General features: G+C 38.1%; 1 protein-coding gene across 3 annotated transcripts in view; it reads right to left on the reverse strand.

Moving 5' to 3' along the window:
* The window catches only part of SLC4A4 (solute carrier family 4 member 4), a 351114-nt gene that overhangs the window by 204361 nt on the left and 122398 nt on the right, over window positions 1-24355 (reverse strand). For all 3 annotated transcript variants that reach the window (XM_065914665.1, XM_065914664.1, XM_065914666.1), the window contains one exon: window positions 1905-2040. In XM_065914665.1, coding sequence (XP_065770737.1) covers window positions 1905-2040 — 136 coding nt within the window. The remainder of the gene's footprint in view (window positions 1-1904; window positions 2041-24355) is intronic.

The raw sequence follows: 24355 nt of genomic DNA on the forward strand, positions 1-24355 counted from the left end.
CCTCCACATTTCTGGGACCAGGGGTCACATAAAATAAAGTACAGTCTGCATTTGGCTGAAATTAAAAACAGAATGCTGTACCTGAATTCTACTCTATATAGGTACTTGCATAGAATTTTAAGATGAAAGTTAAGAATCAATGGAACTCTTCTAGGTGCAGCTGATGACACCAATATACACAGAGGGATGGAATTTTAGAGCTATAAAATACAATGATACTAGAAACAATGCAACCCAATATGACTCTCATTTGACAAATAGAAAACACAAGCTCAGGAAAACTGCATGACTATATGACCTGCTGGTGGTGGTGGTTTAGTCGCTAAGTCGTGTCCGACTCTTGTGACCCCTAGTTAGCAGCAAAGTCAAAACTAAACCAAAATCTCCTCAACACTTAATTAATGCTGCACCAGTAGAATTCTCACTCTGATCTTTTCTGTTAGAAAGAAGAAAAAGAAAGAATGAAATAGAGATACTAGTACAAGTTTTCAGTTTGAGAGAATTCTTCGGGAGAATGATTTATGAACTAAAAGCATACTTTATGAAAGACTTTTAATATCCAGGTGATTGGTGCTAACAGAGGGGAAAAAGAGATAATGGCTGGAAAGAGGCCCCCAAGAGAGCAAAGAATGAAGAGCTTCAAGGGGGAGCATTTGAGATGGAGGAGCAGAAATGAGTCATTGCTCACTTCTGTATTCCCAGTACCTAAAACAGTGCCCAAAATGTACTGTATATTCAAAACATACTGGCTGAATTTAATTGATTTGAAATAAATTACAGCCTATAAAAGACATGTTGTTTGGGTTTCCCTGGTGGCTCAGATGGTAAAGAATCTGCCTCCAATGGAGGAGACCTGGGTTAGAGTCATTAAAAACATGATGACTGAATTTAATTGATGTGAATTAAATTATAGCCTATAAAAGGGATATGTCAATATTATTTTGTTGGTGAAAGTCAAATACATTGAACCTCCATATAGTGATGTCAACAGACCAATAACTGCCACTATATCAACATCTTTGTATTAAATGATTTTCATATGTCATAGATGATTTAATGTGGTATATACAACTAAATCTACATGTAGAAAGAAAGAAAAGCTCTGTTGTGAGATTAGTGAAACTTTAGATATTTGTGCAGTGCTTAACAATTTATAAAGCATTTCCACATATATACATGTATGTAGGTAAATGTCCATGATATAATGATATATCTAACACTATATATATTTATAAATAAAATATATAATATAAATATTACATATTTTAATATATATACTATATATATTGCATATCTTAAGTTGCATATATATATATTATATGTATATCTATATATGATGATGAATGTCATGAGCTGGCAGGTGACAAGGGTTTTAAATTAAACTCGGGTCCCTACCACTCCCAATTCAAGTGAACCTTCTACTTGTTTTCACTCTATTTTTAAAAGACGATAGGTTTTCACTTGGAATAATGGCAAGTTTGTGGGTAATGGTCATTGTCTTTGCCACCTCCCCCTAACAGGGAATGGATAACAAGTAAGACATGGTACCACAAGATACCTTGGCATGTGGAGACCATTGGTATATATATCCAGGCCATCATTTTAGGTGCCTGACTTTCTCTCTTTAAAATATTCTTATTGTTAAATACCTATAAATGGTGATTTACTTCTAATATCTTATAAATGTTAAAATGCAGACCAATGACTCCAGCAGTGAAATAAAGGGTGTCCTGCATCCATGTCAATGTCAAAGAGAAGAAAAAGAATCCTTTTACTCTTTAACCAGCCAACCTCAGGCTCATCGGTCATTCAAAGTGCTCAGGTCAGAGGAAGGGGCTACAGTCAAGGATCTTGCCCCGTCCCTGTTTCCCTGGCTCAGTCCTGCACGCTCAGCCATGCCTCACCTCGCCGTCTCCTTCCACTCCATCTCTTGCCCATCCACGGCCAGCAGCTCATCCAGTTCCGTGAAGAGCTGAGGGGGTGCTGGGCTGTCATCCTCCTCGCCCAAGATGAATCGGATGCGTTCCGCTGCAGGAGAGACTGCAGAAGTGAAAATACTGCGGTTAAACATCGGCTGGACAACCCTGAGCAAAGTGTAGCTCCGAGGTCTTCCTCTGTCCCCAGAGCTGGGGGGCTTCCCTTCCACATTTTCAGTGGACATCTTCCTTGCCGAGCCTCCCTTGTCCCCAACCTAAAGACAAAAGGAATCCAAGGCCTCCTCTGCGCCTTTGGTTCTGAGCGGTGTCTCAGCTCTCCACCACGCTCCAGGACAGAGCTCCGAGTCCACGGCCCGACTGACGGAGAACCTTTAGCCCTCAGATGAGCTGAGGCCCAGCCACGTGAGCTCCTCTCCTTCTCCACTGATGACCCATCCAAAAGTCTGAGACAGAAACCAGCTGGGGCCAATCATTTTCTCTGCAGCAGGGGGAGGGGACAAGGGAGCACCCCAATCCTAGGTCCCCCCTGGCCCCCGCCTCCCAGCCTCCCTCCCTATGCCCAATGCCCAAAGCCCATTCCCTTGCAGGCTCCTTACGGCCGTAACTGCCTAGCTGCACAGCTGATGAAGGAATATTTAACAAGACGGAGCCTCTTCTTTACATAATGGCAGTACCCAAAAATGTTTAGTCACACTTCAGTGCACTTGAAAAACAAGCCCAAGTAAAATATTGTACACCAGAAGGGGAAAAAACCTTCCAACTTGCTTGAGCACATAATTGAATGCCCTACCAGCTCCTTCTGACCCCATCTCCTAAAAGTCATGTAATGAAAAATTAACTAGAATCTCCTCCTAGATGTGGGCTGTTTTCTCTTTCCTTAAAATAAAATTTAAAAAAAAGGAAAGCTTTTGGAAACAGACGGTTATAAGATAAAGCCCATGGATACTCCTTATAATCCCCAAAGAATGGTATATACATGTGACTGTGGTCCAGTCCAAAGAATGGTATATACATGTGACTGTGGTCCAGTCCAAAGAATGGTATATACATGTGACTGTGGTCCAGTCCAAAGAATGGTATATACATGTGACTGTGGTCTAGTCCAACGAATGGTATATACATGTGACTGTGGTCCAGTCCAAAGAATGGTATATACATGTGACTGTGGTCCAAGTCCAAAGAATGGTATATACATGTGACTGTGGTCCAAGTCCAAAGAATGGTATATACATGTGACTGTGGTCCAAGTACACAGATTTATTCATCTGTAGAGCTTTGTAGTAATATATACTCTCAACCTAATAAAACAAAAAAATTCCTACCATCTGAAAACTGCTATAATACTAGGCAGAATAAAATTCCATAAGTCAAAATACATTTGCTACAAACTCATGAAAAATATTCAACCTACCTAGTAATCAAAACTAATTATTAAAACAAAATACATGTTTTGCCTATAAAAATGGCAACAACTTCAAAGAAAGACATTCTCAATGTGGGCAAGGGTTTAGGATAATATGCACCAGCATTTTTCAATTTATATCACTGGTAGGAGTCCAAACAGAATCATCTTTCTGAAGGGAAATTTGAAAAAAAATATGGAAATGTTTTCAAAGTATATCTATCCTGTGAGCCAGCAATTCTACCCCTAGAAAGACGTTCATTTCAAATAAATAACAGTTGCTGTCGCAACATCTTATCAACAGAGGTGACCACTGGAGCATATTTTATAATTGAGAAAAATAGAAAAAGCCTAAATGTCCAAAAAGGAGGATTGGCTAAACAAACCATTGGTTAAGCCCATTCAATCAAATATGATGTCATCATAAAACATGAAGATGAGATTGTTGTTTTTTGACATAGATATCATATAATATTAATTGAAAAAAAAAAAACTACAAAATCACATGCATAAAGCAACTCCGCTTTGCCAAAGAAAAAATACACATGTATCCATAAGAATAGTCTGGAAATGAGGGATCCCTCAGTTTGCATGGTTCTAATGAGTGTGAATTTCAGCTACTACAGTTGAGTTAAATAACACCAGAAGCCCAGCACCACCGCTTACGTTTCAGTTGTGTGGTACATTAACTATGAGTAATTGCATAAAATACAAAGTTCACTGCCAGCTCTTCAGTCCATCAGCTACCATGTAAATAACACACGTGCATCATGATCATGACCAATCATAGCGCCCCTTTCAAAGTCTGCCAGTGACTGGTCACCACACATTTGTTATCTAGTTCATGCACAGACAGCAAAGCGCATAGTGGTGTGGCCTCCTTTTCTTGCAATGATAAATGCATATGACATGAATAATCAAAAGAGGGAGTTGGCCAACAAAGATGGAAGTACAGCCCAGAAACAAAAAGTACTAATGCTGGAAGTGAAACCTACGTCAAATACAAACAGAGTTAAGACCTAGCTGATTATGGGAATGTAGATAATGCTGCCGTTCCCCATTTGAGAGATTCCAGATGTACAGTCAGGGGAACTTAGTGAAAGCAAACTCATTAACATAAATAATAAGGCAAGTGGTTGTAACAATATAATGATGTCCCAGAGGAAGTGATATTGGCAAAACAAAAAAGAAACCTTCATGTTAAAGGAACTCTCATACACATTTCCTGACACGAAAAGCACAAAGGATAAAATGTTGGAAGCTGATTCAGACTTAGGAATATGACAATTCCTCTGGGCATAGAAAAGATGCTCATTCCATTTCATAAACTGTACTACAGGAAATGAGCAAACTACTTCTGACAAGATTTTACAAAGAAATTAACCACTTTAATCTCAATGATTCTAATGTTTTAAATTAGCTTGTACTAAATAAATACTGGTTTTATTATTTCTTTCATTTCCCTCTACCTTTACAGCCAACACTAAGAGAAATTTTAATGATTTGGAAAATTTTTTAGATGTCAAAGAACAATAATAAATTTTCTCATTCATCATTAGGATTGTTTTATATAATTTCAGCTTGCATAGTCATTTTTATGGTCCTGCAATACAATGCAAAGCAAGGACTGCCTGTAAACAAATCTTTTAAATGTTATTCAGTTTATTTCTAGGGCTTCTATTTTCTTCTTTTCACTTTCACATCAATTCTACATGCATAATTCATTCATGTATTCATTCAGCAATATTTATTGAGTAATGTCTATGCTCTAAATAGGTTTTGCTTCAGGCTTTGAAGATAAAGCAAAGAACCTAGCAAAAAGATTCTAATTTATATGCTGGAGGGAAAACAAACATTAACTAATTAATTAATTAGTTAAGTGAATAAGTAAGTTAGTATATAAACCAGCAAACAAGAAAAACATCTGCAAATTGTTCTGTGCTTGTAGAACATTAAAACAAGGTAACTGAATACACATAATAATATAAGACACAAGATGTTTCACTTTTGTAATTAGAAAAAAAGTAACTTTGAAATTTCCTAAATCTCTGGGAGAAAAAAAAAAACTAAAGTTCCAGGATTTTTGTGTAAAAACATTTGCAATGCCTTTCCAATCAAGAAATGGGATGTGTGATTATTTTAAAGGATCAGAGAATGCACAAAAGAAATAATAGGAGGGTAAGAAACGATTGGCAGAATTTGGAATCTAGGTACTACTCCTAACAAGTAAAGTGTTCACATTACTAAAGATCTAGTTATTCAGCACAGTGGTTCTGAAACTGACAGTCACAAATTTGACGGATTTTTCATCAGCATTCAACATCAAAGACCCCTGAGACAGAATGAGCTTTCAGAAAAGTCTATGTTTAGAGAATCAACTCTTTATTCATTTCTAAAAGATGCCGTGTGGCTTTGTCTTCACCTCTAACAGAGAAGAATGAGCATCTCTCCTGCTTAAAGAACAGACTCTCCTACACAGACGCTGCGCAGCTCATCTGCGCTGAACTGGAATCCACAGAGCCCTACTCTGCGGTCTGATGTTCTCAGGTTGGCAAAGTACAGCTCACGGCTTATCAGACAGCAACTCACTGCACCTCTGCAAAGCGAATGAAAGAAAGATGTCATGTTACATCCAGGTCTTCCTCTCTGGGCACCGCGACTGAGCACCTTTCATAAGAAGTTTTATTTATTAAATATAGCCTCCGAGCAACCAGTATAACAGTCTCCAGGATAAAATTCCAAAATCATATGTCATAAACTGGCTTGCCACTCTAGTTTCTTTCCTCAGTTGCTCCCCTCACCAAAAGAAATCTTCTCCAAGAATCAGAAATAAGAGGTATTGTACTGTCAATATCAACATGTGGGAGAGGCATCTTTCATGACCAACGAACACCCTCCCTAATTTCTAACATCACTATTAACACAAAGATATGCAGGGTGCAATGAAGTATGTCAGGAATTCATTTTTCCCCCATAACTTTTGATCAGATAAAGAAATGAGCTAAATACAAGCCACACCACTACTTTCAGACTCTGGAGTCAAGCTGGGTTTGAATCCAAACTTCATTACTTATTTACTGTGTGATCTGAGACAAGTTAGTTATCCTCTCTGTGTCTCAAGTTCCCCCACCTAAAAACTGGGATGATGATAATCACCAGAGTAGCTAAAATACAAGGTATAGATTCATTTTAAAATTGCCAGCCCTTACCAGCAAAACCTGCCTGGCTTCTAAGAAAGCAAGCACTCACAGATATTAGCCTTGACAACCCCTCTATGTTGAAAAGATAGCAGATAAGAAAGAAAATAGTCAAAAGTTCTGCATATTTTACTTTAGTAAATTAACTGGCTTCAGTATTGAGAATGCAAAGGTGTCCATACATTCCAGGAAATAGCCAATAAAAGAACAAGGGGAAAATAAATAAGCCCTTTTGATCTTAATTTAATACCAGAGTAGGGGCTTTAAGAATATCAGAAAATAAAAAAAAAAAAAAAAGAATATCAGAAAATCAACTTGCTTTACACATGAACAGATTACAATTCTAAGTAATAATCAATCTAGTTTCATCATAAAAGAAAACCTAGAGAAAAAAATGAGAGAGGATAACAGAAGAAAGAAAGGAACGAGAAAGAGAAACTGTCAAATTCATCCAATCACCTTTGTCAGAACAGAAGGTCTGCAGATCAAAATGAAGTTAATGCCTTTAATCTGCTTTGATTTTTTTCCTTTTTTCATTCATCCTCTGGGTTAAAATGTATTTTGGATTTCTGAGTGGTTCAAGAATTCCCTGGAGGGTCCTACATGAATGTGGCTACCTCTGACCCAGGTCTACCTGTTGGCAGACAGCGTGATGGTCTGCATGGGTTGGGGACAGTTGGTGCCATCAAACCCCTGCTGCCGACAGGAAGAAGGCAAGCGCATGGCAGGAATGCTGTCCACCCACTGCCACCACCAGCCACCACAGCAGACATCATCCTCACACTCTCTCCTGCAGAGCTTGAACTTGGCCTCCGCGTTCATCTGGGCAGCCACTCTCCACTCATCCGCAATAGCAGATGCAATGAAACCTCTCCACCACGCCTTGGCTACACAGCAGTCTACTCCCCACTTGCCTTTCTTGTCACTCTGGCCTCAATCTGGGTGTCCATCCTTGTCTCCCACAGCAACCCAGAAGTGTCCCATGACAGAATACAACTACACTATTCTTTTCCTTTCTTCTCTGACTCCATTTCTAAGGCCCAGTTGAAAATTCTGTCTTTTCCAATGACTTATAGTAACCATTCCCCAGAGATGTGAATCTCTTTTACTGGAATCATAACTACACTTTGAATTATTCACTGAGGCGCCAACCAATACATGGCTTGCTTGTTATTACCTAACATTTCTAGATGTGCCTTGTCTCTCTAACTAGGTCACTGAGGTCCTAGAACACAGGGACTGTGTTTTATGCACCCTCCTTAAAGACTAATACAACACTGTGCCCATTAAGAGCCACTCTGAGTATTAATGAATTAGATATGGCTAAACAAACCTTGTACATTTTCCAGCACACAAATATGTAACTTCTTGCAAAAAGCAGCTGACATTAAGGACTCTGAAATGGAAAATATCTAAATTTTGAAAACTGCCCCTATTCTACCCTCCCCCTTAATCCATCTTTGCATGAACTGTACCAAAATACAGTCACCATTTCCTGTCATGTCACATATAAAAGAATGAATACTTCAGGTGAACTATTTTCTTCTGCTAGATGCAATCTCCTCCTACCGTGAGGGACCACAACATTTAATGTGCACATCTATTAAGACATTTGATATCCATGGCTCGGTGTGTTATTCATTGTTGTACTTTGTCGTCACAGTTTTTCATGCCTTACCTAAACTGTTCTTGGCACCTATCACATACGCAGTGAAGTTATACAAAAGAGAACGGATGGAAAATTGAGTAAAAGAATGAATGAAAAAAAATGAGTAACATCTATTCTGCCCCAGTGCCTCACAAGATATCGTTCTATGCTTCTGTCCTCTGCCTCTTGTTAATAAGCTCAACTAGGAAAATGACATCATGGAAAAATGCAAAAAATGGAAAACGGGGGGCAGTGGGGTTAGCAAGATTTGAAGTATAGTTCCTACACTTTCATTTGGTAATTTAATTGATTAGTTTTCAGTGTATGCAACACGCCATGGTATTTGTTGAGATAAAACAAATATTTTTAAGCTAAGATCTCTATCTTCAAGGAAATTAATGCTGGAAGATAACACATAATAATGGAAAACATGCTGTCAATAAAAATGTAATACTCAATACGTAAGACTTCTGAATGGTTACATTGGACTAGGCATTGTGTAAAGCACTTTCCATTTACATAGTTTATTTTACACAAGCCTGTGAAATATACATTAGTATTATTCTCTTGTATTTCTCTCGCACTACAGCTAGGGAAACTGAGTATTAAGAAGCTACGAGACTTCTCCAAGTTGACACAACAATAAGTGATATGACCTCAAATCCACTTGTGTTATTTCCAAGCACACTTCTTAGCCACCACACTCTAATGGATGATCTCATCTTTAAAAATGCTCAGATTTCCATATGAACAGTACAGACAGTAAATGTACTGGATTTCAGAAGAGGCAGAAATCATAATGGCATTTGAAATAGTCCTAAAGTAAATTAATTGAACATTTGGTTCATTATCTGCTGAAAGGCAATTTGTGAACGTGCTCTTTTATTTTTGGTCTGTAAAACCTCCCACTGTGGTCACCCTGCAGGCTACCCCAAAAAAACTTTTTTTCAATAGAAATAATGATCATAATGAACATTCATACTGAGCATGACAAGTTTACATGCAAATTCCCTTCTGTGGGTTAAATGAGGACTTCTGGATTTTGTATTTTCTCCTTGTCAAAGTCCACCATCTGGTAAAGTCTTAGCACTCAAACCAAAGTATAAAAAGAAATAACTATTTGTTTCTCCCACTTATTAATGTGCTATCACCAACTGGTTTATATAGTTATCATTTTAAGTATTCACTTCTCTTCTTCATGCTGAGATAAAAGTTGGTAGGTCGATATCATGGTTGTTAAAACTTTCACAATTTATCTATTAGGCCACTGTAGTATTCAAATACACTTAAACGTATATATAAAATCCTCAAACTTCTTTTCACATTCATAACTACAAGAAATGATGAAATAGCTAAATATATAAATCTCCATATTCATATAAATCTTTAACATACACACATACACTGCAATGGCATCTGATATTCCTGCCCACCTAGCAACCCTGACCTTTTTTTCCTGATAACAGCACCTCATTTTCCTTGGAGAAACATCTTTATACTTAGAAGTCCACTGAGATTGAATTACACACTGTGGGCCAGGCATGGAAAATAAGAACATCACGATTCTTGGCCACAATTATTAATTTTTGACTGGATATTTTATCTAATCCAGGCCAAACAGAATAAATAAGCATCAGCTTTTTTTTTTTTGGAACTTCCAAGAAATAAATCTTCACTTTATGCTTAAGGTGCAAAGATGGGAAAAAAAAAAAAGAAGTGCAAAGATGGTAATAAAAGCTTTCAGTGTAGATGACCACCTTGCAACCCTCAGGGCAAAAAGCCTGCCTGGAAATAAGGAACTCAGAACTAAGACAAAAACAGGTTCCTGATACCACCATTTAAGCACCTAGATCTGACCAGGCCTGAAGTCAGTAACTTTTCAATCATATGTGAGGATTCCCTTTAAGCTAAAAGTAATCAGAGGCAATTTTTTTTGTCACTTGCAACCAAAGAGTTATGATATAGATGTCTATGCTTCCATTTTGAATGAGTTAGGGTAGAGCGAACCTGTATTAGCCATCCATGTATCAGCTCCTTCAAATTAACTGAAGAATCTGTTTTTATATATCCAACTTTTATTGGAGTGATCTGTTCAAGTCATGAGACTTTCTCCATGCCTGAACTCACCTCTTTTTCAACATATCCAGAAAATGACTATTGATTTACATGCTGGCAGGCTCTAGACAGGTAAATTAGACGGTTACTTTTTCTGTTTCAAATTAGCAAAGAAATTGAAACAGCCAAATAGCATTCATTAAGGTGGATAATTTTTTAAAATACTTAGGTATCCATGTATTTTAAGCTCCCACACATGAAAAGCTGCCAATTATCACAATTATCCGTAATATGCCATGACATTATTACTCAGTTATAAAGAGTCAACAGCAGTAAAAAGCCTGGATTTCAGAATGCCACCAATTTCAGCCAGCAAGAGGTGATAAAAACTGGAGTTTGCTGAGACATTGTTGGAAAATACCTGTGTCTTAGCCTTTCATCTTCAAAATGTTGGGGAAAAAATAATTTACCTACAGGTAGCATTACAAAAATGTTATCAGGATGCCAGTCATGTCTATAAGCTATTCAGAATTCTTTAGAACAAAAAGGTGGTAGCCCATTCTCCACCTTATTCTGCATTTCTTCTTCATTTTTTCTGCTAACACAGTGGATTGGAAAATTAAAACTAGGCTTTTCAATGGGGTCACCATGTGTATTTACAATGCTGCTGGGAGTTCCCTGGTGGTCCAATGTTTAGGATTCAGTGCTTTTACTGCCATGGTCTAGGTTCAATCCCTGATCAGGGAACTGAGATCTCACAAAACCACAGTATAGTCAATAGAAAATAATAAATGCTGCTAAGACGTTCACAAAGAAGTAGTCCCAGTGATGACGTAGCAGTCAAACAAATTTTATCTATGAAACTTCAGGGCACATCATATTGAAAAAAACATTGGCTCAAAGTCTTTGGGTCTGCCAATGCTAATTATATTAGTAACATTATTCCAATATTTCAAGAATCTCTATCAGAAAGACATAAAATTTCAATCAGTCATTTTGGGTTTTAGCAAGCTCAGTAGTGATCTAAATTAGGTAACTGTTAGAGACTGGATTGTGTCCCTGACAATATTCATATGTCGGAAACTCTAGTCTGTAATGTGATAATAGAAGGTGAAAGTGAAGTCACTCAGTCATGTCCGACTCTTTGCGACCCCATGGTCTGTAGCCTACCAGGCTCCTCTGTCCATGCGATTTTCCAGGCAAGAATACTGGAGTGGGTTACTGTTTCCTTCTCCAGGGGATCTTCCCAACCCAGAGATCGAACCCAGGTCTCCCACATTGCAGGCGGACGCTTTACTGCCTGAGCCATCTGGGAAGCCTGATGTGATAATATCTGGAGATTATTAGGGAGACAATTGAATGTAGATAAGGTTATGAGAGTGGACCCCTGATAATGTGCTTAGTGTACTTACGGAAGGGGACATCAGCGAGTTTACTTCCTCTTTCTCTCCACCATATGAAGGAGACACAGGGAGAAAGCTTCCATCTGAAGCTTGGAACTGGGCCCTGACCAGGGGACAAAATCACCTGGTACCTTGATCTTGACCTCTCGGCCTCCATAACTGTGATGAATAAATTCCTATTGTTCAAGCTACATAGTCTACTATAATTTGTTATGGCAGCCTGAACTAATACAGTAACTAAACTAATCAATAGTAAAACTGAACTTTTTGATTTTTTTTCTAGACTTCTCTTATCACCCTATCATTTTCCCTACTTCACTGACTCCAAGTTTGCATTGTATTCATGAGCCCGTGGGGAAGAAATGGACTCACAGAAATAGTAATAACCCAATTTCAATGACATGTCCCAGTTGCATATCGTGAAAAATATGTAGTCTGCACCCCACTGATATATCTACTTCCCAAGTATTTTCTGGGTCCCCAAGGGATGATTCACACTTATCCTTTTGGCTCCAGCCCCATTGTTGATGCCCTCTGTCTGCAAAATCATCTAGAGAGAGTACCATACTGTAGACACAGTCACTAGGGCCCGGCGTGACAGTGTCAATACCCCGTTAAGGAAGCCAGCATCCAGAGTTCCCAAGGAGGCAATACCCAAGGTGCCAAAGCAACCCAGTAGTGAAAAAAACAGCAAGTGACCAAGAAGTCTGGATGGAATGTCATGACCAATAATGTGGATCTGATGAGTCAGTACATTGTTCAGAGTGTTGTTTGGCCCCTGCTAGAGCCGTAAGTTATGTCTTTTGACACCTATTACATGCCAGAGAATTTCCAGAAGAAAAACGACTCAAGCAAGGAAGAAGAATTCCTATAACCATGCCTATTCACTCAAATGTAACCAGGAGGGTGTATCTCCCTTGTTAAAGTTACAAGATACCTAATGCCTTGCACATTTGGATAAGCATTAACTTTGGTTATTTTTAACTCCCTTCTAGTCTTTTGTTCAGATCAAATTCCTTTCCCCAAAGAACCAGCTTTATCCTGATCCTTCAGTGAATCAATACATTCCGTTTTGTTTATTCCAATTATAATTGGGCTTCTTCAGGCTTACCAATCTATATAGTATGTATAGAAAAAACACCAGAACCAAATGTTAACAATTATATCCCTAAATGATAGAATTGTTGATGATTCTTGTCTTCCTCATTTTGCTCATGTGTAATCTCCAAATTTTCTAAAATTAACATTAAAGTCATTATTATAAGGAAAACAAACCTATTAAGGTATACTTAATTACTAACTTGAGGACAGTCATCCAAATTAGTGCCAGGCACTTCCCTACCATACTTGAAATTGCAGAATCTCAATTATCTTTCTCAACAAAACAAGCATAACCCTCATGCATTTGCCTTTACTGCTGTCTAGGGATTCAAACAGCCACTTCTGAACCATGTTACAGGACTGGCCATGGTTCTGAAAGCAAGCTGATGGAGCAGCCACAAAGGTCTAAAAATAATTCCATGGGCACAGAAGAATGGGGACGGGGTGAAGGGCTGCATGCAATTGACTTGGCAAAGCAAGATGCTTTCTGTAAAGAGGAACTCACCCTCTAATCAAGACGGTAAAGAAAATGGCCCCCAGCAAGCTCTTCCTAAAAGACGGAAAAGTTCCCAATGCATGTCACAGTTTCCATTTCCATTTTCCTTTAATTTCTTACTCCCTACTTCACTTCTCTTTGCTCTGCCAGAGCTGTCCATGATAAGCTTTACATGATGAATCACTCTGCTTAAGAGTGGATACATCAGCATTTTCTCCAGGTTCAACTGAGAACAATTATCAGCACAATTTATACCCTGAGGTTCCTAAAGTCAGACTCAATTCTCATCAACATTAAGAAACCTACCCACTTCCCAAAATATCCTCTACAGGCTTGCTCGAGTGCAACTCTTTTCTATGCAAAGTAGCTAAATTTATTGCTCCAATATTAGCATCACAACCACCACGGCTAATGCAGCCATTAGATGCCTGCATATACAAAAGAAGACATCCTCTTTCCTGTAGACTCTCTTTCAAAATGCCTAAGAATATAAAGGCACCAAGCCTGAAGCAATCTTTAGGACTTCTGACCTCATACCCACAAGGCCAAAATATTCTACCCATCTTTCCTGGATAGTGATATTGAGAAAGTGATTCAAAACATAATCCTGTTAAAAAGGAAACACTACATAGGTTCTAATTCTTTCTAAAGAAAAACAAAGTCACATTCTCCACAGATACATCACTGCTCTAAGGATTTTGATAGAACTCTGAATGTAATACAGAAACATCAGCGAGATTCTATAGTAAGCGTTTCTTGTTTTCTGCCTTAAGTCTGCTCTGACTTGAAGATCCAAAATTGGTGGTAAGTGATCTCCTACTTCTTTAAAGCTTTATTCCATTCTTGGCAAAGAAAAACATACAGCAGTTCCTCCAACCTGACAGATGTGACTTTAATAGTTTCACTGTTCTCACACAACATGATGCTTCATTTGCCTTGTTTTAACCTTGAAAGAAAAGCTATGGCAAACCTAGACAATGTATTAAAAAGCAGAGACATCACCTTGCTGACAAAGGTTCATATAGTCAAAGCTATGGTTTTTCCAGTAGTCACATATGGATATGAGAGTTGGACCATAAAGAAGGCTGAACACTGAAGAATGGATGCTTTCAAATTGTGGTGTTGGAGAAGACTCTGGAGAGTCCCTTGGCTGCAAGGACATCAAACCAGTCAATCCTAAAGGAAATCAACCCTGAATATTTATTAGAAGGATTGATGCTAAAGCTCCAATACTTTGGCCAGCAAGATTGAGGGCAAGAAAAAAAGGGGGTGACAGAGGATGAGATGGTTGGATGGCATCACTGACTCAATGGACATGGGTTTGAGCAAATTCTGAGAGATGGCGAAGGACAGGGAGGCCTGGTGTGCTGCAGTTCATGGGGTCACAAAGAGTCAGACACAACTGAGCAACTGAACAACAACAAAATCTACCCAGAAGGCTCCGCATTATTGAGGCCAACTAGCAACATAAGTCCATTGGCCAGCAAAGATCTCAAAACCAGGCCGAAATTTTAAAGACTGCTGGTAAAGCCTGAATTCAACTACTTCAAAAATGGCACATGAATAACAAAAGTCCAATTAATATAAACAATAAGCTTTCATGCTTTCATTAAGTACCTTCCCAAATTATCAATAGAGATTTGCTAAATCCATTTTCAACAGACAATTAAATGAGATCAGCTAAGTTTTGTGAACCATATTTTAGAAGAGAAGAGCATCATTTGTTATAGAAATAAACTTTCTTCTGAGTTATCCACACAGTTAAACCACACAAAGCTGATGGAAAACATAGATCAGACTGTGTGTGTGAGCTGACTAGGGATTTTCATTACCCATTAAGGTCTGCTGTGAATCATCTATGTATTTCACAGAGTAATGTGAACAAACTAAGGAAGTCACCCTTTTCAACACAGTATGTTTTCACTATAATCCTTCTATCTGACATTTCTTTATCCCTTATATAAAAATTCTATGTATGACTTCAAGTCATCTGGAGATAACCTCAGTTCATCAGAGGAGAAAGTAAATGAGCACCACTTCAAAAGTCATTCATTATAAACAGCCTGAGTCTGCAGAAAGAACAGGCAGAGAGAGTATTTAGTCACTTCCAAGGCTTGTGGTGATGTATAAGACTTGGCCATTCCTTAATCGGCTGCAGAATTTCCAATTAATTATCAGTCACAAAATTTAGAGTTCCTTTGCCTTCTCAGACCACTCTTTCTTTAGATCCATCATGGATCTAAGCTGGTTTAGAAATACTTTTGTCAATTTATCACATTTTTGAAAACCTGCTAAGCTAAGTCGCTCAGTCGTGTCTGACTCTGTGTGACCCCATGGACTGCAGCCCACCAGGCTCCACTGTCCCTGGGATTTTCCAGGCAAGAGTACTGGAGTGGGGTGCCATTGCCTTCTCCATTTGAAAACCTACATAAACTCAAATCTGTCTTTCCTAAAACTATGTTCAAAAAATGCTCTAGTAACCTTATAGAGATTATGCATTCACCCAAAAATTGTCCAACCCCTTTGCCACTTTTCTCATGTGGAGGGGCAAGCAGGAGCCATGAACAAAGTGGGCTATCCAAGATTCAGATATAAAGGGACACAAAGAATGAGACAGGAAACTCTTAATAAGGCAATAGAAGGTCTCTGGGTCTGAATAAATGAGACAAGTCAAAATCTCTGACAGGAAGCCAAGGCCAAATGCCAAAGTCAGCAACTCTAAACAGCAAACCTAAAGGAACCAGGAGAAAGAATCAAGATCAAGTAACCAAATTAAGAGTGAAAAGCTAGGATAAACTGAGATAAAAGCAACAGTATCGATAGGTAAGTGAGTCAGTAGGTCAAAGCAAATATTAAATATAAATACTCAAGTTGACTAATAGGGTGAAAATGACCTAAAGAACTACTGTTGTTTTAGGGGGTATGATGAGACGTGGTGACTGTTCTCAATATATTTTAAGGAGGACTTACATAAGACACTATATGTGCTAAGTCACTTAGTCATGTCCAACTCCTTCCAGTCTCATAGACTGTAGCCCATCAGGCTCCTTTGTCCATGGGATTTTTCAGGCAAGAACACTGGAGTGGGTAGACAATTCCTTCTCCAGGGCATCTTCCTGACCCAGGGATCAAACCCACGTCTCTTGTCTCCTGCATTGGCAGGCAGATATTTTACCACTAGCATCACCTGGGAAGCCAAATAAGATACTAAAGACTCTCCAAATCTTGCTGATAGATTGGCAAATTCCCCCCATGTAATAAACAAAATGTACACAGGAGCTTTTTCTCACAATCTCAGGGGAAATATATCTTTATAGCTTAGGAAGCATTCATTTTTCAGATGGAGTTCTGCACATGCCCTCCTGTCTAATGACTGCCAGGCAACTTAATTATTGAAACAACACAACCCTGAGTAAACAGTAATCATGGGTGGAGTGATGGAATCGGAATTATAAGTCCTAGACCCCATGCTTGGCTCCAATTCCAAAGGGTCAAATCCCCCTTTACCCTCTGACTCAGCTTCCCCGTCTGTTTGACATATAATAACAACAGGAAAAGGAAAAAGAAACAGATTATTACAAGGTATATCCATGGATGCTGGAATTGAATTTTGTTGTTCTGCATTACAAAGTCTATTCAGAAATACAAGACAGTGCTATTAGATTCAACAGTCTACTAAAGTACTGTTCATGCTGTTATTTTTTATTTCACCTTTCCTTTGAGAAACAATACCTATGAACAAAATTTCAAATGCAAAGACTAAAAAAAACAAATTTGGCATTCCTGAAGGTAAAAACTAGTAAACCTTAGCAATGTTCTCACCCTTTATTTATCCCTCTTTTCAGTTAAAGACATGTGGTGAGCAGGAACTAGGAGTATTTAAACACCAGCTACACAAAGGAATTGTAAAATCAATGAAAATATTTACTCTTCTTTTTTAAATGAATTTATCATCAATAGTGGCAACAAAAATGAACCTGTTAAAAAGACCTAAAGAGGTAAAAGCACATAACCCACCCCAGAGACCTAAGTGAGCATGAAATATCTAAGATGATTTTAAAAAGCAAGACTTCACTGGAAGAATAACAAAGGCTGGAAGGATGAGGTATTCCAAACACAGAAAGGGAAAGGTATGCATGATGGGTCACAGATTAAAAAGAATACATGGTGAAAGGAACTAAACTATGCACAAGGGTGACTTACTGAAATGAATGTGGAAATTCTGTGTAGCACATACATTTTGATGCACAGATCCTACTGACAACCATCTAGTTTTTCTCTTCAAGTAGTGTCTGTTTTCAAAGTAAATACACATCAGCAACCCAAGAGCTATTCATAAGTATTAAACAACCCTGGTTATTTCTGAGCTGCACCAAAGCAGACACACATGAAGATTACTATACCCTCAGGTATGATCAGTCTCTACTCTTGCCTAACAGAGATTTAGGAAGTTTTGTTACCATGTTCCTTTACAAAGTCTCGTTTTTTAAAACAAGGGTCTAAATATTTTTATATATTTCATTGCTGATTTACATAAAAATAAATTATAATTATTAAAATACACTCTGAACTTCTGCCTTGTATACTCAAAGAAAAACTGGCCAATGCCCAGTTCTTATAAAGTTATATTCATCTACTCTTACTTTAAACCACAGCCCAAAATGCCATCTAATAGTTACTTGTGATCTCAGCTAAATAAATCCCCTAAAGTGAATTCTGAAAGTCAGTTTATAATCCTTTTTCCTGGCCACCATTATAAAATAGACTTAAATATTAATATTGTACTTTTTGGACATTAAATCAGTGGCTACTAAATTTTCTCCTACAGAATAATTCATCTGAGTCATACGGATGGCTATGTCCAAGAATTCACTTCAGAAACATCAACTGCCATTAAAGTTTTACTGAAATGTTTGTATGGTACATCCTGCCATGAATGACAATTGGTTAATTTGCCAAAGAAATTAGTATGCTCTGAACTGAGATAAAAATTATTTATTCTTTCACATGCTGAAATAAGCTCAATTCAGAATTGAGTATCTCTTCTATCTTGAATCTATTACTATTTTAAATGCTCAAAGACTTCGAGAACAATAAAAATCTGGCTTACAATCTCATTTGGGATATAATCACATGTAAGCAAACTGGGCTACACATCCAGTTCAGTCTCTTCTTCCAAAATTTATACTCCTAAATTTGTCCAGGATCAAAAAATTTCATTCTTCCTCTGTCAACTGAGCACCACAGGCAAGCTTCTTCAAAAGAAGTTGAACTTCAAAAAAGCTACTAATATGGGGTTTATGGAATAGTCTTCAGTTTGCTTTCTATTTTTTACAGTCAATCAGTATAAACTGTAATATTTGCATTAGTTAGGGCACTTGATTGAAAATACTACTTAATAAGAACATCGATCAGTAAGCAGCACAAACTAGGAACATATTATCTCCTTGAAGAACACTTTCATAACCTAGTATTATTATCTCTATATTCATAAATGAAATATGTTCAAGGAGGTTACAACCATTACTCAGATCACAAACCTAGTAATGGAAGAATCAAAGCCAGAATGCAGTTATGTAGATTTGGCTGACTACAAGGTCTGCACTATTTTATTATATACTATTTTATAGAAATAAAGTCTGCACTATTTTATTATTATAGTAATTATATTTTATTATAGTACAGACTTTATTTCTATTTATACTGTCTTTCTTTACAAAGGGTACCCTTCAAGAGTCCATGAGCCATAACTCAAAAAGATATCTAGTCACTGACTTGAACTCTGTGAAAGTGAGTCATGTTAAAATCTTGATAATAACAACATATTTTTTCTTTTTTTTAAGTAACCAAGCATTATATATTACCAAGTGCCTTCCAATGAGTCCTCAACTTTTGCTACAACAAGCTTGGGATTGAGTCACTATTCCTTTAATTTTCAACAAGCCATCCATTCTATTACTTTTATTTTCCTCTGATTATAAGTGGCTTTAAGAGCTGTCTAAATTCATTCCAGAGCTCAAACAACATAGCCTATAAACTTGTCAGTTTTAACTTTGAGGGTTACAGATCTGTTTGAGAGTCAGATGAAATGTGTACAAACCTATACAAGCAGAGTTTTGTATAAAATGAATGCGATTGCTTTGGAAAATTATTTTCTTCAAACACGTCAAACGACTTTCAAAAATATTTTTAAAAAACGCTCATTACAGGGAATAAACTAACCTCCTAGGGTTATATGCGCCTAACTTCCAGTGAAGAATGGATGTTGGAAAATAAGAATAAAATCAACTAACAGCAAACACACATGTGTTCATAAAAATCTTAGAAGTTAAAAAAAAAACTAACAGAATACCATAAAAATTAGCCAAGGAGAATAACAATCTTTCAGTTCAGTTCAGCTGCTCAGTCATGTCCGACTCTTTGAGACCCCATGGACAGCAGCACGCCAGGCTTCCTTGTCCATCACCAACTCTCAGAACTTGTTCAAACTCATGTCCATTGAGTCGGTGATGCCATCCAACCATCTCATCCTCTGTCATCCCCTTCTCCTGCCTTCAATCTTTCCCAGCAGCAGGGTCTTTTCCCACTGAGTCAGTTCTTCGCATCAGATGACCAAAGTATTGGAGCTTCAGCTTCAGCATCAGCATCAGTCCTTCCAATGAATATTCAGGACTAATTTCCTTTATGATTGACTGGTTTGATCTCCTTGCAGTCCAAGGCACTCTGAAGAGTCTTCTCCAACATCACAGTTCAAAAGCATCAATTCTTTGGCACTCAGCCTTCTTTATGTCCAACTCTCACATCCATACATGACTACTGGAAAAACTATAACTTTGACTAGACGGATCTTTGTCAGCAAAGTAATGTTTCTGCTTTTTAATATACTGTCTAGGTTGGTCATAGTTTTTCTTCCAAGGAGCAAGCGTCTTTTAATTTCATGGCTGCAGTCACCATCTGCAGTGATTTTGGAGCCCAGGAAAATCTCTCACTGTTTCCACTGTTTCCCGATTTATTGGCCAAGAAGTGATGGGACCGGATGCCATGATCTTTGTTTTCTAAATGTTGAGTTTTAAGCCAGCTTTTTCACTCTCTTCTTTCACCTTCATCAAGAGGCTCTTCAATTCCTCTTCGCTTTCCACCATAAGGGTGGTGTCATCTGCATATCTGAGGTTATTGATATTTCTCCTGGCAACCTTGATTCCAGCTTGTGCTTCATCCAGCCCAGCATTTCACATGATGTACTCTGCATACAAGTTAAATAAGCAAGTTGACAATATACAGTCTTGACATACTCCTTTCCCAATTTGGAACCAGTCCATTGTCCATGTCCAGTTCTAACTGTTGCTTCTTGACCTGCATAAAGATTTCTCAGGAGGCAGGTAAGTGGTCTGGTATTCCCATCTGTTTAAGAACTTCCCACAGTTTGTTGTGATCCACAGAGTCAAAGGCTTTAGCATAGTCAAATGAAGCAGAAGTAGATGTTCTTCTGGAATTCTCTTGCTTTTTCTATGAGTCAACAGATGTTGGCAATTTGATCTCTGGTTCCTCTACCTTTTCTAAAACCAGCTTGAATATCTGGAAGCTGTCGGTTCACGTACAATCTTTAAGCCTATCTAACTGTCGGGGTCAATTACTGTTTACAACAATTCAGCACATGAGCTTACAAAGTACCTTTCCATTTTACAGCCCTGTCTAGAGAACTTTTAAAAACATGTAATCTGTGTTTTAAGATGGCCTGTACCACCATGGTGACCAGCTGACCACTCTGCTTTATGGACTCATTTCCCTAATCTCCACCTCAGTGAAATATGTCAGACAAGTTTCGAGGCACATCTCTTAGCAACATTTTCAGTTCCAATTAAAAACATTTGCAGATCTACATTACAAATGCTTGCAAATAGAATTATTTACTAAGTCCAGAAATGTCAGAAATGTTCAGAGGAAGGATTTTTTCTCTACTTCAAGTGCAGCAACTCTGTTTCAAAATTAAGGCTGCCGGGCGAATAAATTGAAGCCCGGTGGATGACGGTCCATCAAAACAATCTGCAAATGTTTATTTTGCTGCCATACTCAGTAGAAACCAGTTCCTATGGCGATACTGACACAGCTATAATGTTGATTCATGCTCTTGTGTCTTCAAAAATTAATAACCATAACTTTTGTTTTTTTAATGCTTTGGAATTGCCAGCAGTATGCTACCTCCAACTGGCTCTAAATAAAGCAGTTTGGGATTTAACTTGTTCTCAGAAGCAGAAAGGCATCTCTCTCTGAAGCTTTGGGTCCTAACTGGTTTTTCATGCAACAAAGTGAAGCTAAAAAGACTATCACTGTCCTCTGTGCCCAAGAAGTGGTGAGAGAAAACTGCAGAGCCCTCGGTGAAGAAGTCAAAAACAAAGACTTTAAAATGTGCACTTTTAAGTTGAAAATGCTATGCTATGGTTAGTAAATCATCCATGTTACCAACCAATACTTTAGTCTAATGTGCTAATGTGTTCTTAAAACTTTAATCAGGGGAGAAAACTGAGGCATCTACCCAGCCTCAAAATATCTCTGTAAATCTCTATGCTTTGCCTTAAAACTCTCATGGATTTTACACCTAAAATTAATAAAGTTATGTTTTATTTCATTATAAAATGTTTCCTTCCAAACATACAAATAAAAGTGATGCTTCAGGTAAATATTATATATTTATCCTATGTTCCACACCACTCAACCTCAGAAGCATCTGGAGCCCAGTTTGAGAAGGAAGACTTTTCTGTATTCATTAGGAGAAGGGCTGAGTCAGTGCCAGCATACAGCTTGGCAATTGCTCAAAATGCATCCAAGTGACTCAGACCAACTCTCATCCATTCCTTTCAGCTTCTCATCATAACCAAACTGGCCATGATAAAGTAATACAATGACTATTCAAAATCTCTCGTCCATTTTTGTTTTCCGAGGAAAATCAACACAAGCGCACAAGCCCAATCCTTACTCAGCTCAACATACTTACTTGCCTTCTCAACCTTGATGAAATGTGATTCTGGACAGGTCAGCTTTGCCTAAATATATGATATTTGCATGAGTTTTATGTTTGATGCTGTTGGACATAGAATAGAGGAAACAAAAAAACAAAGAATTCCACTGAAAAGGGAGGAACCTAGAAAGTCAGCCAAATTTCCAGTCTCTCAAGATTCATCAGTCACTGTTTGGCTTGATAATTTTATAAATTCCAAGAAAATCAAATATACTATTATTTAATATGTTTGGCTTATTCAATCTCCCTTCAATAGCATGGATAACAAAGGGCTGACCATGAATGTGCAAAGATGTCGTCTGTGATCCTTTCGGGTAGGCTATTGATTCATTCACATTTGTAACAAGTTTCTACATACTTGTAATGAGTATACTATATAACTGCAATGAGTAAACTATATATCAGAGTGCTTTGAGTGGGCTCATATCTCACAAGGAGAAAAGCCACATGTAAACAGATAATTACAGCAATTGTTTAAGAGCTTTTGATTTATTCATTCATCCCATTGATGCTTATTAAACACCTACTGTGTATTAAGCCCCTACTAGGTATTATGCTATGGGCCCTAACAGAAAAATGCTGTTGTTGTTTTTTTTCCTTAAAGCATTCTAGAGGCCTACAGTTCAGTGTGGTTAGAGCACAGAGCATTAAAATGTGGTAAGAGAAGAAAGAGGTGAGTATAAAAATAGATACATGATAAATTGTGAATGGCCCTATATATTTTGATAAGGCACTTAGACTTTATCCTCTTATACCAATAGGGAAGTGCTGAGGGCCTCAAACAGGGAGTGGCTACCCCAGGTGTGTGTTTTAGAAAGCTGTTTAGGGCAGTCCCAACTGGTGGGGTGGGGAAGGAGGATATTCAGTAATTCTTATAGAGAACTATAAATATACCTACAAAGTTGTGATAAGGAGTTGTGGACACCTATCCGAGTTGACTGCTTTTTGCATCTCAGTATCTTTGTTTTCTTAGCTGCACACACCTTGAGAACATAATGGCTGCTTCTGTTTGTTTCTAACAATTTAACGATCTGTGGGCCAGCTACCTGGCTTCAAACCTGTATTGAGCTTTTGCAAATCTGTTCATGAAAACATGGTTTCCACTTATCAGACAACATCTGATAAGCTTACTACTACTACTACTAAGTTGCTTCAGTCCATTCTGTGCGACCCCATAGACGGCAGCCCACCAGGCTCCGCCGTCCCTGGGATTCTCCAGGCAAGAACACTGGAGTGGGTTGCCATTTCCTTCTCCAATGCAGGAAAGTGAAAAGTGAAAGTGAAGTCGCTCAGTCGTGTCTGACTCTTAGCAACTCCATGGACTGCAGTCTACCAGGCTCCTCCATCCATGGGATTTTCCAGGCAAGAGTACTGGAGTGGGTTGTCATTGCCTTCTCTGTTGATAAGCTTACCTTATGTTCATTCTATAGTTTTCACCAACCTGAAAAAACTAAACTAACTTGTGAATTGAGCTAGACAGCAGTTCTGGCTGTAGTCAAATAATGGTGGTGTAGCTTCCAATGCCAATGGCTTAGGAAGGCAATCGACGCTCAGATCTTTACAACTCTCATTCTACATCCACCACTGTTAACCCCTGGTGGCCAGTTACATTTGGCCCATCTTTAAGTCCTTTTTCTGACAGCTGAAAGCAAAAATCTAAAGCAGGCTTTGAGCCAAGACAACACCTGAGCTGTGTTTTCCAAATAGGCCTGATCATCACATTTACCTGAGGTGATTAAAAATACAGATTACCAAGTTCCCAGGTCTCAGTTGGTCTCAAGGGAGAGAGGCGAGACAGGAATCTGTATTTTTAATAGACCCCCTGGGTGAGTTTATGAATTAGGTTGGTTTGGTAAACCTTAGATCGAAGCTACCCTAATGAGTTCCTTATAATTAAAGCAGTACTAAGCACATATTTTCCTCTTAAATACTTTAATGAAACTTAGGCAATCACGTTAAGTAATTGCTACCCATTTAATGTTTACTGAAACAGTTTACAACTATTTCACATGCCATTTTCTAAACCCTTCAGGCTTACTTGGCTTTCCTGCTGTGCATTAAACAGTTTGTTAACTATTAATAAAGAGTGAAGAAAAATCA

Source organism: Muntiacus reevesi, chromosome 22 (genome assembly GCF_963930625.1).
Source record: "Muntiacus reevesi chromosome 22, mMunRee1.1, whole genome shotgun sequence".
Lineage (NCBI taxonomy): Eukaryota > Metazoa > Chordata > Mammalia > Artiodactyla > Cervidae > Muntiacus > Muntiacus reevesi.